The 14043-nt window shown below is 36.8% G+C and overlaps 3 protein-coding genes across 12 annotated transcripts in view; 1 reads left to right on the plus strand and 2 right to left on the minus strand.

The window, feature by feature from the left end:
* Positions 1-4443: 4443 nt before the first annotated feature.
* On the plus strand, positions 4444-6000 carry LOC115999908 (NAC domain-containing protein 2-like). The gene is made up of 3 exons (XM_031239861.1): positions 4444-4758; positions 4878-5152; positions 5304-6000. The coding sequence occupies exons 1-3, from the start codon at positions 4557-4559 to the stop codon at positions 5727-5729; spliced, it is 903 nt and encodes a 300-aa protein (XP_031095721.1). The 5' UTR covers positions 4444-4556; the 3' UTR covers positions 5730-6000.
* Positions 6001-6387: 387 nt separating this feature from the next.
* Positions 6388-12658, minus strand: LOC115999906 (filament-like plant protein). Of its 5 annotated transcripts, XM_031239857.1 has the most exons (6): positions 12568-12658; positions 12390-12441; positions 11305-11498; positions 9963-10146; positions 7471-9311; positions 6388-6941 (listed from the first exon to the last, which is right to left on the minus strand). In XM_031239857.1, the coding sequence occupies exons 3-6, from the start codon at positions 11416-11418 to the stop codon at positions 6825-6827; spliced, it is 2256 nt and encodes a 751-aa protein (XP_031095717.1). In that variant the 5' UTR covers positions 11419-11498; positions 12390-12441; positions 12568-12658; the 3' UTR covers positions 6388-6824. The 5 variants fall into 5 exon arrangements, with proteins under 5 accessions (XP_031095717.1, XP_031095716.1, XP_031095718.1 ...); XM_031239856.1 differs by lacking the exon at positions 12568-12658 and having other exon boundaries at positions 12390-12545; XM_031239858.1 differs by lacking the exons at positions 12390-12441; positions 12568-12658 and adding an exon at positions 11969-12268.
* A 971-nt stretch (positions 12659-13629) lies between these two features.
* LOC115998050 overlaps positions 13630-14043 on the minus strand; it is a 5198-nt gene continuing 4784 nt past the window's right edge. For all 6 annotated transcript variants that reach the window (XM_031237505.1, XM_031237508.1, XM_031237507.1 and 3 more), the window contains one exon: positions 13630-13998. In XM_031237505.1, the coding sequence (XP_031093365.1) occupies positions 13882-13998 (117 nt within the window). In that variant the 3' untranslated portion in view covers positions 13630-13881. The remainder of the gene's footprint in view (positions 13999-14043) is intronic.

A 14043-nucleotide genomic window follows, 5' to 3' on the forward strand; every position in this document is an offset into this window, starting at 1 on the left:
ATGCTGAGTCTATTTGACCTTTCCCATGCTTGATGGAAGGCTACATCATCAGCACTGCTATTATCATCAATAGCAGCGGGCTTGTCAGTCAAGAGTGCTAGATCAAGATCCAGAACACCGAGGTGAAACTGAATTTGTTCATGCCACTCAGCAAAATTCAGCCCATTAAACTTTACAATAGACGCAACTTGCGAAAGCATTGAAACACAACTTAATGCTGCAATACATATAAAATACTTAGACATTAATTCTACATTAACACAAAGTAAATACATTTAACTAACATACTCGTAAACAATTAAATACATTGAAGGTCTCCTTTGGGTGATCCAACAACGTATAACATTAAACATAACGATGCTCAATTATTGCAATTTTCACATAATTGGCTATTAATTATATTATGACTAGACTTGTTTGCTATCTTTGGATATGCTAAACAACCCAATCAAATATAAATAACTAACCGCTATTATGTTTATAATTATGAAATAATTGATCAACCTTTGGGCGACTCTTAAATATTTCATAATTATTAAACTTCAATTTACCCAATATAATAGAAAAATAAAATCATGTTATTTCATTATAAGCATCACATAATCATGGGTAATTGAATTTTTTATTTAAATTTGGTATCTATTAAACTTTATAATTTGGTCACTTCGGTGACTATCAAATAATAATAATTAGATACCAAATAAATAATATCAGAGAATTAATGCGGAATAACATATTAAAAGAAAATACGTACATAATGTAATTCTAATAGAATAATGATTCTAATAGAATAACAATACTAACACATAATGAATATTTAATATTTAAATATTAAAAATTAAATATGCCGTAAAAAGCACATAACGAAGAAGTGGAATATTGAATACTGCAAATGATTATTATTCCCAATTATTACGAAGCACATGACGAAGAAGCAGAATATTGAATACTGCAATCATTCCCAATTATTACTGTGATCTCAATTATGTATGTAAAAACAATGCAAATGATCGAGTCAGTCATCATTATGTATATGAATGTAGATATACAAACCATGCGTAATGGTAATTCATGAGCATACAAACATTATGTAATCATTGAAAACATTTGCAGATTTTCTAAGAGGAAAATAATTTAAACAATACAACCAATGTAATCATTTCCTCATCATACTGTACACGCAAAATATATTCATATCTAGGTAAGCCAAAAGCCAAAAGCCTTGGATTAACATGCAGCATGGGGAGTCCCTTGATAGGTCAATAATATAAGGGAGCATGGGAATGTAATTACGGAAACCTGAGCATGCGAATGAAAACTCATATATTCTAAAAACTGGGCATACATACGCAACCATACAAACAATACGTAATTATCATAATATATAGAAAAACATATGTTCTATAACCTTGCTCATGATACCACATGTAAGTAGAAACTTAAACATACAGGACCTTAGGAACACATGTTTTTCACAGATACTTAAATGTTTAATGAATATACTTGGCTCCATGGTTTCACTGCAGATGCTTCAATGGGAGACTTGGTTTCTCCCTCCAGACCCTGAGCGTACCCTTAATCTAAGAACTCTGATGGAGAGAGAACTTTTATTTTCTTTTGTAGAAGGGTTGGGGAGAGGACCAGAGCCTCTGGATGGCTATAACTATCTCACAGTTCCATCAAGGTGAGAAATTATTGAGCAGTTGAAACTGCCATTTATCTTTAACTGGCCAATAGGATTATTATTTTATTATTAAATATACATAAATATTTATGAGCCATAATAATGAGTCATACATTAATAATAATTATTCTAACAGCATGACGTTAAAGTGTCTTAACATAAGACTGAGCCACCTTGCTCAAAATGAATATCTTGTACATACTCACTTCGATCACTATATACATTTCACTTGACTATTAAACTCAATTGCCCAGGAGACTCTGGACTGACTTATTGCCATTCCATTTGTATACACTCAAGTCTACTTTACTAATTGTCCGCATGGACAGCTCGGTTGATCACACGAGTGAAGTTTGGAAAGAACAACCAGAGATTGAGTCTCGCTATCGGCTGTGTGGAAGCAACCTCTCAAAGTGAGGGGATCATTTACATCCCGGTCCAGTTTATGCTATTACATGGTATTTTATTTGACTTTAATGTTAATTCAATTTACATATTATTTTTGTATAATTTAAATAAATCGATGAAGAATGTGTATGTTGTATGCGTATGTTATGAGATTCATGCAATCTGCCGTGATGAAAGCCTGTCAGAGAGACATGCAAATGGAGTAATTGATAAGACTTATACTATATGTACTTTCAAATTTTACTTCTATTTTTTCACTTTCTGATGTGTCAAACAAAGATTGGATATTTTCATCATGTGAATTCCAGAATAGATGTTTATATCAAACATTTGTGAGAGAGAATACAAGTTGAAAACATGAAATGAGAGTAGACATAATATTTTTCAATTGATAATATATAGACACTTATGTATATTTATGTTAGTTCATTCGTTATCACGGCATGAGAGGTTCTCTCTCACACATATAAAAGCATCAACGACAGAATGACAGATCAGTGACATGGAGCTCGCAACATGTATTATATATTAGTATTAAAAAATTAGCTTAAAAAAAGTATTAAATAATTAAAGTAGGTTCACAAGGTGCTACACTGCTACTTGGCAGGTTAAGTGCAGAAATAATAATAAAATAACCCAAAAAGGTGACTCCCGCCGACGTGTCCGACTAAAAAGACAAGAAGACAACTGGCGAGTTGGGGGTGACAGGATCCTCGACCAAAACAACAGGTTTGTTCCTGGGATAAAAATCATATATAAAATGATAAGATCGAAGTTTTTTAAGAATGTTTGAGAATTAATTAAGAACACCATACAGCTGTAATAGTAGTATTCATTCAAAATTAAGTGCAACCCGGCCGGATACAGCTGTAGCGTTCTTACTTTTCGTAAGGGCACGTGAAGCACCCCAACAAAGTTCAATTAAGACGTCAAATTAGAGTGAAAATGATGGATGGTGAGATTTTTCATGTTGTTGTGTCAAACACAAATTTGACCTCGTAGACCCAATAATGTATTGCCGCGTCATCAATATGCAAAATTCTTGCTAATCCATGTCCTACAATTATTTCTTGTATCATATCGTATGTTATATTTAGAGTTTTAGGTCAAGTATTTTTAAATAAAAGTCAAATTTTACGATTAAATTTGGATTAGCGAGTGACGATGGACTGAATACAAGTGGTCTAGCAGTTTTCCTCAACTCATTTTAGTCCATAATTATAAGAGACACTTACCTATTTTTAGAAGGATAACTTGAACAATTTGTTTATGCGTTTAGGAGATTGTTTCTTTATTTTTCTTATAGACAAACCAATTTGTTATTAAAGTTTATGAGAGTGCTCCGGGAAAGCCTAAAAATCGCAAAAAAAACCATGGGTTCACCAGGATCATTGTTGAAACGGATTCTGAAGTCGTGGTGCAAGCCTTGAGTAAAGTCGATTATCCCAATCCAAGGACAAACACCTTAATAGAGGATTGCAAATTCCTCATGAACCACTTTCAAGAAGCCAAGGTTACCCATATCTTTCGAGAGAGTAATCAGAGTGCAGACTTCCTTGCCAATATGGGTCAACATTCTCCGCAAGGCCTATCAATCCTGGATCAACCTCCTGGCGGCTTGATGGTTCTCTTGCAACGTGATGCGTCGAGTATCGCTACTAGTAGACGTAGCTAGATTTTTCGGGACCTTGGGGTCCCTCCCTCTCACAAAAAAAAAAAAAAAGTTTATGAGATGACTCACATGGGCAGCTCAATTAATTACATGGTAAATTTTGATATGAAAGATCAGGATCGTGTCTCACCAATAACAGTGTGAGATCAGTTGAATGTATTTTTCATTGATCTATTGTGCGTTGTGTTAACTAGTCATAAGCTATATACCATAATACCAATAGGTAAAAAATATATATCTGGATTAGTATGTGAATATATCCAATATTCTATGCAAAAAGTCATTTAGTTACCATTTGTATTTGTGTATAGGTGTTGACATGGGCGCAAAAATAATGGTGGAGTCAAAAAGCTGAATTTTGGGCATGGAGTCCGTCCAAAAGTGGTGACGGGAGCAGTGACATCAGCAGAACCACACGTGGGGTACAGCAATCACACGTGGCTCGCGGAGATAAGACCGTCGGCACTGCTCCTCCGGTCTTCCTTCAATGGCTGCGGTCAACCTTGCCCTCCAAGCAAAACAGCCCCCCTAGCTCACAAAATGACCAACCCATGGGGTCCCACACCGCAAACATCTGTCCTCAGTTAATACTTAGACCTACGTGGCAACGTCCTCCTTCATTTCACCACGTGCAATTTACGCCCTTCACTCATATATATACGCCTTCCCACTGCAAAGTCTTGCGTTCATACAAATTTGTAAGCTTTAGAAGCAAGAAAAAGAAGTGAAGGAAAGGGCAGCAGAAGAGAAGAGAAGAGAAGAGAAGAGGAGATCGAGATTCAAGAAAAAGATATGAAGAATAATGGTGGAATTTTGAACAACAATGAACAGCAACAGCAGCAGCAATTGGAGATGCCGCCGGGATTCCGATTCCATCCTACGGATGAGGAACTGGTGGTTCACTATCTCTGCCGGAAATGCGCCTCCCAATCTATCTCCGTTCCGATCATTGCCGAGATCGACCTTTACAAGTTTGACCCGTGGCAGCTTCCTGGTACGGTGCTACCATTCTTTCAAATTTCAAATACTGGGGATTTATTTGTTGAGTTCTGCTTAGGATTTTGTTTTGGGATTTTTAATTTGTATTGATTTCTCTTGTGAATTGTGATGCAGATATGGCTTTGTACGGAGAAAAAGAATGGTACTTCTTTTCTCCGAGGGACCGAAAGTACCCGAACGGTTCGCGGCCGAACAGGGCTGCCGGAACCGGGTACTGGAAGGCTACCGGAGCAGATAAGCCGGTGGGAAAGCCCAAAACTTTGGGAATAAAGAAGGCTTTGGTATTCTACGCCGGGAAGGCTCCTAAAGGTGTAAAGACTAATTGGATTATGCATGAGTACCGTCTGGCAAACGTCGACCGCTCCGCCGGAAAAAAGAACAATTTGAGGGTATGTATTTACTCTTTACTCTATTTTTAGCAGTAAATTAAAGTAAATAATCACTGTGGAATTGGAGAAAATAAAAAGCTAATTTATTAATTTCAAAGAATCTTTGAATTGAAACTGTTCTGATTGCGCGTTACATGTGTAAACGTTACAGCTTGATGATTGGGTACTATGTCGGATATACAACAAGAAAGGTACTGTGGAGAAGTACTATAATGCCGCGGACCAAAACGACGTTATTCTCCCGAAAGTGGAAGACCAGAAGCCTAACATCAACCAATTCTCACAAAGCGGCACGATGCTAAAACAAGCCGCCCTACCGCCGATGGTGCAAAATCAGCACGACTACATGCACTTCGACACGTCGGAGTCGGTGCTGAGGTGGCACACCGACTCCAGCTGCTGCTCGGAGCAAGTGCTGTCCTCCCCGGAGTTTGCCGCCGACAAAGAGGTCCAGAGCGCGCCAAAATGGGACGACTTAGATTTCCAGCTCAACAATTTCATAGACGATCCCTTTCAAGTGCCGCAGTACAATGATCCCTTCCAAGATATGTTCACATACATGCACAAACCTTTTTAACCTTGTTAATAGATTAGGAATTCATCATTAGCCGACATTCTTAATCCTCTTAGTGTACAACAATGAAAAAGTCAAGGGTAGATGGTAGCTAATATTGTGGGACAGATCAAAAAAAGAGGACGTTTTTCGCATGTATGAATTCAAAGGGGCTGGAGTATTGGGAGATGGATATTCTTTTAGGTTAGGTGGAGATTTTATTAGGTGTCTTTGCAGCTTACTATATGTTAATATGTTGTTGATTTTTTCAGGAAATGAAAAACAAATTTTATTACTCTCGTCTCATGTTTGTTCAAACACACTACAATTGAATTGAACAAACGACATTTAAAACTTTATATTATAGATTAAAAAAAAAGTCTAATTTTTTGATAATGCTCACCTAACTTGACAAACAAAGGATCAAAGGATTGCGTTCTTATCCATCTGTCATGTCAAGTACGACAAACAACAATATTCCTTGAGAAAAACGTGAAGGGTGAGAAAGAAATCAAAGAATGCTTTCACACCCTTCTAATAAATGCCACTTGGAGAACTTTGGGCCATATAATAGGCTGTACATGAATTGACATTGGGGATATTGAGTTTGTGTATATCTTTTGCTTCTGTTGTGCAAGTAATGGTTATTTGCTTTGAACTTTTAGTAGGGAGCCAATGAATATGTATAATCCCAATTGCCTTAGTTTCTGAGTATACATTTGCAGCTGTTTTGCTCGGACCACATTCCCACAATAACACATCACCCAGCAAAACTATCACTTGAACCACAAAATTTTCCTTAAAGAAATGGCAGTATACTATATAACTTGCATCTTACATGTAAATTTATCTGTTCTCCTTTATACGTCAACGACGATGGAAAAATAATCTACCCAAGATTTCATGTACAAATGAACTGCTTAACTGAAACATAAATATTGTACCTTGGAAATTTTGAATCCTCATGTTCCTTGTTCCTTATGGTTGCTGATGTCCATGGGATATGCTGCTCTTACTTGAATTCAGTTGGTCTTGAACAATTGCAACTTCTCGTTTAGGTAAACAGTGAGTTCCTAATAGCTGCTGCTCACATATGTCTTAACAGAGATCTCGTGGTCTCTAGGAGTCGATCAGGAAATCATCTAAGGTAGAAAGGGTTTTCAACTGCCTACCAATTGAAGCGATTGTCTTTTTGCACTCCTCAAATTTACTAGCAGCCACTGCCAGTTCTTTGTCCTGCCAAACACATCAAGAAACATAGTGGATATCAGTAAGCAAGTTCATTACTACTGAGGAAAAAAAGAACCCATAGCATTGTGAATACGTTAGAATCTGTAAAGTGTAATCTTTTGCGAAGGCTGATTGAGTGTTAAAACACACAATCACCAACAACAAGCCATATCTAGAAGTAACAATTTTGAAATATAGTTACCTTTGGCAAACATCTTTGAGTGAAAGGATCCAACACAGGAAGCTATGACAACATGCATGCCCTTTAGATATAACATTTAAGTGTAGTGTATACTTTTAACATCAAAAGAACACAAAGAATTGCAAAACCATTGAGTGATAGCAAAAAACCCCAAGGCAAGAAGGCAGAACTTTAGATTACTGTGAGTATTTTCTGTTTTGTTTGTTCTTGGTTAATGCATAAACATTCTGAAATCAGTTTGCAACTTTCTTTTCTATCTTATTTTATTTTTTTAAAACCGAACTCTAGCATGATTGCAGAATGGATTGAACTATAAACTGTTTCGCAACTAACCTTATTGAATTGAAATTCTCCAATGGTTGTTGCTTTCTGAAGCTGGCATTGGGATGTTAGTCTTAAATTTAAACTTTCTAATTTCCTCAACTTTAGAATAGATTCATGTGAAAAAGCCTGTTCTTTTTTCACCTCTTCTTCAAGTGAATAAACTCTTGAATGCAAAGCTTGCAGTTGAAATTCTGCAGCTTTGAGTTGAGACTCTGTTTCCTCTCTCTTAGCATTGCTATCCTCTAGTTCAGACTCAATGGTGCACCTTATTTCATTTGCCCTTTCCAACTGAGTCTGAAGCTCTAACAAGTTGGCCTCTGCTTGTTCTAAGCGCTCTATTGATTTCTTAAGCTCTGAATTGGAAACCTCAAGCTCTTGCTGAGCAGCTATCCGTTCTTCTCTTTCAGTTGAGAACTGAGCATCAAGGTCTGCCAAACTGACCTGTGCTTCCTCTAACCACACTTCTGTTTTCTGAAGTTTAAGATTGGTATCCTTGAGTTCTGCCAAAAGTGTTTTCCTTGCTTCGTGTGCCATATCTAACTTAGATTGAAGCTTAAGATTGGTATCCTTAAGTTCTGCCTCAATTGTTTTCCTTGCTTCGTGTGTCATATCTAACTTAGATTGAAGCTTAAGGTTGGTATTCTTAAGTTCTGCCTCAACTGTTTTCCTTGCTTCATGTGCCATATCTAACTTAGTTTGAAGCTCTGCCACATTCATTTCTGTTTTCTCTAAACGCTCTATTAATTTCTTAAGCTTTGCAGAGGTAGTCTGAAATTCTACCTCAGCTGCAGTCCTAGCTTCAATTTCCAAAGCTAACTCAGATTTCAGCTCAATCAACTTCACCTCTGTTTCTTTTAATTGACCTTTGGACATTTTAAGCTGGAATTGGCACTGGGTTAATGCCATCTCCAACTTCATTTTCTCAGACTCCATATTCTCCAACTTCTCCTCCAGTTCAGCTGTCCGATTAATCATGGCTTCAAGTTCAACTTTTAAAGAAAGTTCCCCAGAACAAGCTCCTCTTTCAAGGGGGCTTTCACTGTCTGACTCGGGCAATGCTGCAAGCCTCTCCATCTCAAGAAAATCATCCATGAGATTCATGTCTGATGAAGGTTTCATAATGTTTCTTTTTAGTGGCTTTTCAAACGCAAATTGGTCCAGTTCTGATATCAAAGCGGAAGCCCATAGGTCAGACCGACTAGATCCATACTCATTCTGCTCCAAAGTATTCATTTTGCGACTATCGTTTTCAATTCCAGACAATCTCTCTCCACTATCTGATTGGCTATCTGTAAAAGATTCAACATAAGCTGATGATGCAGCAACAGACTTTTGATCATTAGCTGAAGCTGCTTTGTGAGCGAGAGCCTTGAGTCTGCGACACTCTCCTTCAAGCCTGGCCACCTTTCTTATACTCTCCAGATGTTGCTTACTAGCTGTTTCAGCAGCAAGTGTGCTCAAATCTCTCTCAGAGGTCCTCAGTGTGAGCTCTTCCGCTTGAGAAAAGAGCTCAAGCTTCAACACTGAGTTCTCTTCCTTCATAGATTCAAGCTGCGCACGAAGATCTGGGATCATGAGTGCTTCAACTTTAGCACTTTCAAGTTCAGACCGGAGCTCAGCAAGCTGTTTCTCAAGTTCAGACTTTGAAGACTCCCACTGAGAACTTGTCTTGGATATAGTTTCAAGAATCTTTTGTTCCTGATCTTCCCTTGCCAGTCGAAGTTGTCTCAAACACTCTTTAAGTGCTCCATCAAGGTGAACGGTGCGTTCTTCAAGGACCAAGTTCTTTTGGGCAGTAGCATCAACTTGTTTCTTCAGGGCTAATACCTCAGCTTCAGCCTTTTCCCAACCTAACATGGGAGATGGAAACAATTATCAGGCACTGTGAGAGGACAATCACAACCTGAACTGCAGTGAAAGCTAACTTCAAGATCTTCAATATATTCAGGATTAAATAAATTTTGCAATGGCAGATATAAGTTTTCTTAGGAGTTAATCCCTTGCAGAAACAGATTATTAACTAAACTCAGTACAAGCACAACAAAGAGCATGGGAAAGAAGGAATTGGCTTGCAGACTTTAAAACAGAGAGGAAGAGGCTCCCAAAGGAACAAAAGTAGTGCTTGACAGTATCGCTGTGAATAAGAAAGTACCAATCATATGTTATTCTCTTATCTAAATCTTCCTTTATGAAGAATTACAAACTTATGGAACTCAAAGGTGTTACATAGAGCTCACTAGGAACAACCATATTATCCAACAATGCAATAATAAGTAAATGGTGACTACACTTAAGGAAAGCAGTTAGTATCTCTTTACTAATCTTTATTTCACTCTCTAAAGAAAGTTCTTGACAAGAACGCAGTGACCAGTCAATCCTACAAAGGACTTTTAAAAAATTATTTGGAGGGATAAAATCACCTTCTACCTTGTATTGGTAAAAGAATAAAAGACAACTAATTTCTGAAGTAAAATTCACATAAAAAGAGAAAGATGAGCTACCTGTGACAGCTTCCTCTGCAACTTTTGAATGCTGCTTTACCAAGTCTTCTTTAGCACGAATATTAAGCAGAGCTTCTGACAGTTTAGCTGATAATGCCTTCACACTGACACTGTCATTAAGTTCTTCATAATTGGATGCTTTAGATGTGACTTCCGGTGATTGAATACTGTGATTTGGAATTGCCTTTAACAGAAAACAAGATCCATCAGCATGCATAAATTGAAGACTTGAATAAGTAATTTGCAAATTTGTTTAATAAAAAAAAATTTGAGGATGCCAATAAAAACAAGGAAAATGAAAAGCCAGAATAAAATGCATAAGTATAGTATGCATGAGCTAATCAAAGTTTAATCACAATTTCAGTATCTTGACCGACTAAGAAATATCATGGACAAATTGATTTCAAAGTTAACAACTATTCAATTTTCAGCATGCTAAAAAGCTAGCAAGCATGAAACTACATGATAACCAGTTTTATCTTGTTTGCCTAGAGCTATAATTTACACCTACAGTCTATTTGGTGTCTGACATATTTATTAGTTTTCGGCAGTGTCAAGGCTTAGTCTCTCATCTAGCTGGTTCTCCGTGAAGATTTAAACAAGTTATAGCTGAGGCTTTTATATTCAGACTCCAAATAAGATTTTTTCTTTGTATATTTGAAACTGCAATCCGGGAAACAATGAGCACCTTAAATTATTGTGAAGGTACAGTTAATAGAATCTCATGTCTGTGTATCACATATATCTTCAATAGAAACGAGCAATCAAACCTATTGCTCATATTTGGGGCTCTTTGTTTGAATTATTATTACCTATTAACTTATAGTAAAGGTTAATATGAAACTGTAGATTATACATTTTTCCACTCTATTCTAAAACAGAGATTTATTTCCACCTAAACTATTTTGTGTATAGCCATCAAGTTCCTGACTTCCGGCATTATGCATGTGTCTGTTCTCTTTATAATTTTTAGTCCAAGTATTACAAAGTACACAAATCCGAGGGAATCTACAAATTTTTTGGACAAGCAGAGTAAGAACAGTATGAGAATTGTACTATGTATGAAGAAAAGTGGCAAGCATTTTCCCATTTCCTTTGAAACATTGAACCTGGATAAGTTGTTAACAAGAAGACAAGAGAAAGCATTCTCTGTGAAATTATTAGCAAGCACACATGCATCTATGTATAGAGAGAGAGAGACATGCTGCTGATTATAATACTATAAAGTTAATGGCAACTAAGAATAATCAGGATTTATAAAAAGGAATGGTATTATTTAATTAGCAAAAGGCAAAGGAGATTAAGGAATGGTATCATTATGAAGGAAAATGAATCGACCTACCTGATCATCAGAGAATCTCTCGGAATGCGATGAAATCGAACCAGAGCTTTCGGTTTCACCACTGGGACTCTTGTCAGACGATTTCCTCCGCCACAGCCAACTCCTCCGGTCCATCTCCGCGACTAGCTATCTATCCTTCTTTTCCACTCACTTCATATCGAACATTTTCTGTTTTCAAGGTACACCACTCACCCCTGAAATTACAATGATATCTGATTCAGATCCAAATGAGGACCCATGGACATAGACCAAGACCAACACATTTAAAAGAAACCTCCCTTCTCTATCATGGAATTGGAATGAACATTAAAAAAAAGGGCAGACACCACATGACTTGATTCAGAAGTCTGATGAAAGTAAAAGCAAAAAAGGCAGAATCTTTAAAGTAGTTAGTGACTATTGAACTCAAGCTGGAGTACGGAGAAGTTCACATTTTGGGGGTGAGGAAATGTGTGTCCGATAGGGGGCGAGGACGACGGGGATAAGGATTTCTGGTAATTCCAGAATCCCTAGTTTGCTTAGAAAGTAAAGCTGAATCCATCAATCACCTAACAACCTACACCTCAAAGACGGAACCTTAGCTAAACCCCAAAAGAAGCAATTCCGAAACATACAAGATAAAGGGCATTTTGGACACCAAACACACAGTGGTCAGTGGTCACACCTACACATGCTTTCCACACAAGATTATTGGCTTTGAACAACTCATCTGATGGCTACCTCTCAATCCCCAAGTTTCACTTGGGATATTTTTTTTCCAGAACTGAAAATTAGGAGCTCATCAAAATGACCGAAGAGTGTGTGAAATTAAAGAATTGGGATAAGTACGCCTTGTATCTAAATTCCAATAAACCATCAAATGAGGATGATCGATGATGACCCACCACTGGATATCTTGGCAAAAACCAGAGACCCACAACACCCCAAAAGCAGATCGCGAAAAGGCTTCTGCCTTCCCCATCCAGATGGAAATCCACTTCCGATTGTTATATATAAATAATACATATAATTATATATCCACAGTTTATGTATACCCCATGCATGCGGACGCACTCACGATGGAAAAAAAGGCGAGTTTTTGTTACCTTAGATTGAGAGAGCCTCCACTCTTCAGCTTCAATGAGATGAAATCTCTATCTGCACCAACCATTCGAGAAATCAGAAGAAGAACAATGATAATTCTATACCAGAAGCTCGATATTTGAATATTTGATAACTTGAATTTTAAAAATGGAGAATCTATTTCCGATAATTGATAATTACCCAGACTAGATAGTAGTAATGCTTGGGTGCTAATGTAATCCTTTTTAGAAACAGAGTCATATGGCCCAGAGAAAGCAATTGGAAGAATAGTGTTGTACACGTTGGGAGCATTGGTCTGAATACATGTGTTTTGTCAATATTATAATGACGTTCCAATATTTTTCTATGACGCAAATGATCCAAGCACAGGAACAATCTATCATTTATCTTCATGTTTTGGCTGATGAAATAATTTTCCGAAAATAAAATAAAAGAATTAGATTTACCTAAAATAAAACACAGAGAAAGTAACATGATATGATATGTTATGGAGTAAAAGCTATTTTTAACCTGATGTGACATTATTATAATTTAAAAATTAAAGTTGTTTACTTGTTCTTTTTACGGATGTTTTTTTACTTAACAATTTTTTTAGATTTAAGGATTAAATGGAACATGTTAGTTAGTGTTAAAATTAGATATTTATGTATTGTATGATTGTACTGCAAGATTTGTGGTGATAATTAAATGTCTAATCAAGAATTTATTGGGTGACAACGAAGAAAATCAGGAAATTGTGGCAAACGGTGAAGGCGGGGGATGGAAAGAGGACAGAAGAATTTTGAGACCAAAATTGATTGTTTTGTCATTTATGGAGCGTTTAGCTTTATTTTTAATTCAACAGATTTGCGTTATTCCCGCGCCGGGCAATGGCAAGCCTATTCCTATTATTAGGTTTCTTTCCCGTGAAAGCATACAATAATTCAACGGAATGTGGGAGCCACGACAATAACTCAATAAGCAACCACCTCATTTCTCCGTTTCATTTTCCGTCCCTGTCGGATTCTCACTCAAGAAAAAGAAATTTTATGAATTAAAAAAATAGAAATTTAGATGTAAAGGCAAAGGAAAGAAAATTTTCAAAAATTTTCAAAACCAGAAAAGCCTTATTTTATAAGTTACCCATTGGACCAAGCAAGTATTAATACAAATGAAGTTTTTTTTGGTCCATTATTGAAAGGATGTACTGAGTCAATCCCTCATTTATTTTCCTTAAATTAATCTTTTTCATTTCAAATAAAGTGCAAAAGAAATGAAATGTTTGAACATGGATATACACACATTGCAGTTCCAACTGAGTGTTCCTATGAGTTTAATTTTATGTACACAGTACACAACCTGGAAATTTACAGATCTCTTCCCCTATCCTTGGGGATTTCCCAGGAAATTAAAAAGAAAATGGTAGTAGAAAAGGTATACAACCATGATATTTATACGATAATAAATACCTAAGCTAGCTCAATTAAAGAAGATGATTGAACGTTTCACCTGGAATCAGGCTGAATGAGCATCATGTGTTCTTGAAGCCCAGATACCAAAAACAAGAAACCAGAAGACAAAGAGGATTGCCCAGTAGCGTGCAGGCCCATACCTGATTCTTGTCAACACAAACTGCATTTTTTTTTGGGGGGTGGGGGGGGGGGGGGGGGGGGGTGG

The sequence above is a fragment of the Ipomoea triloba genome, chromosome 12 (assembly GCF_003576645.1).
Source record: "Ipomoea triloba cultivar NCNSP0323 chromosome 12, ASM357664v1".
NCBI classification, from domain to species: domain Eukaryota; kingdom Viridiplantae; phylum Streptophyta; class Magnoliopsida; order Solanales; family Convolvulaceae; genus Ipomoea; species Ipomoea triloba.

Bases quoted from the DNA above. Each gene is read 5' to 3' on its own strand.
- LOC115999906 (XM_031239857.1), bottom strand. From the start codon at position 11,418: ATGGACCGGAGGAGTTGGCTGTGGCGGAGGAAATCGTCTGACAAGAGT. The intron at 9,312-9,962 runs GTAGCTCATCTT...CTCCCATGTTAG, and splicing joins TGCAGAGGAAGCTGTCACAG to GTTGGGAAAAGGCTGAAGCT. The intron at 6,942-7,470 runs GTTAGTTGCGAA...TGTGTTTGGCAG, and splicing joins GAGAATTTCAATTCAATAAG to GACAAAGAACTGGCAGTGGC.
- LOC115999908 (XM_031239861.1), top strand. From the start codon at position 4,557: ATGAAGAATAATGGTGGAATTTTGAACAACAATGAACAGCAACAGCAG. The intron at 4,759-4,877 runs GTACGGTGCTAC...ATTGTGATGCAG, and splicing joins TGACCCGTGGCAGCTTCCTG to ATATGGCTTTGTACGGAGAA. The intron at 5,153-5,303 runs GTATGTATTTAC...TAAACGTTACAG, and splicing joins GAAAAAAGAACAATTTGAGG to CTTGATGATTGGGTACTATG.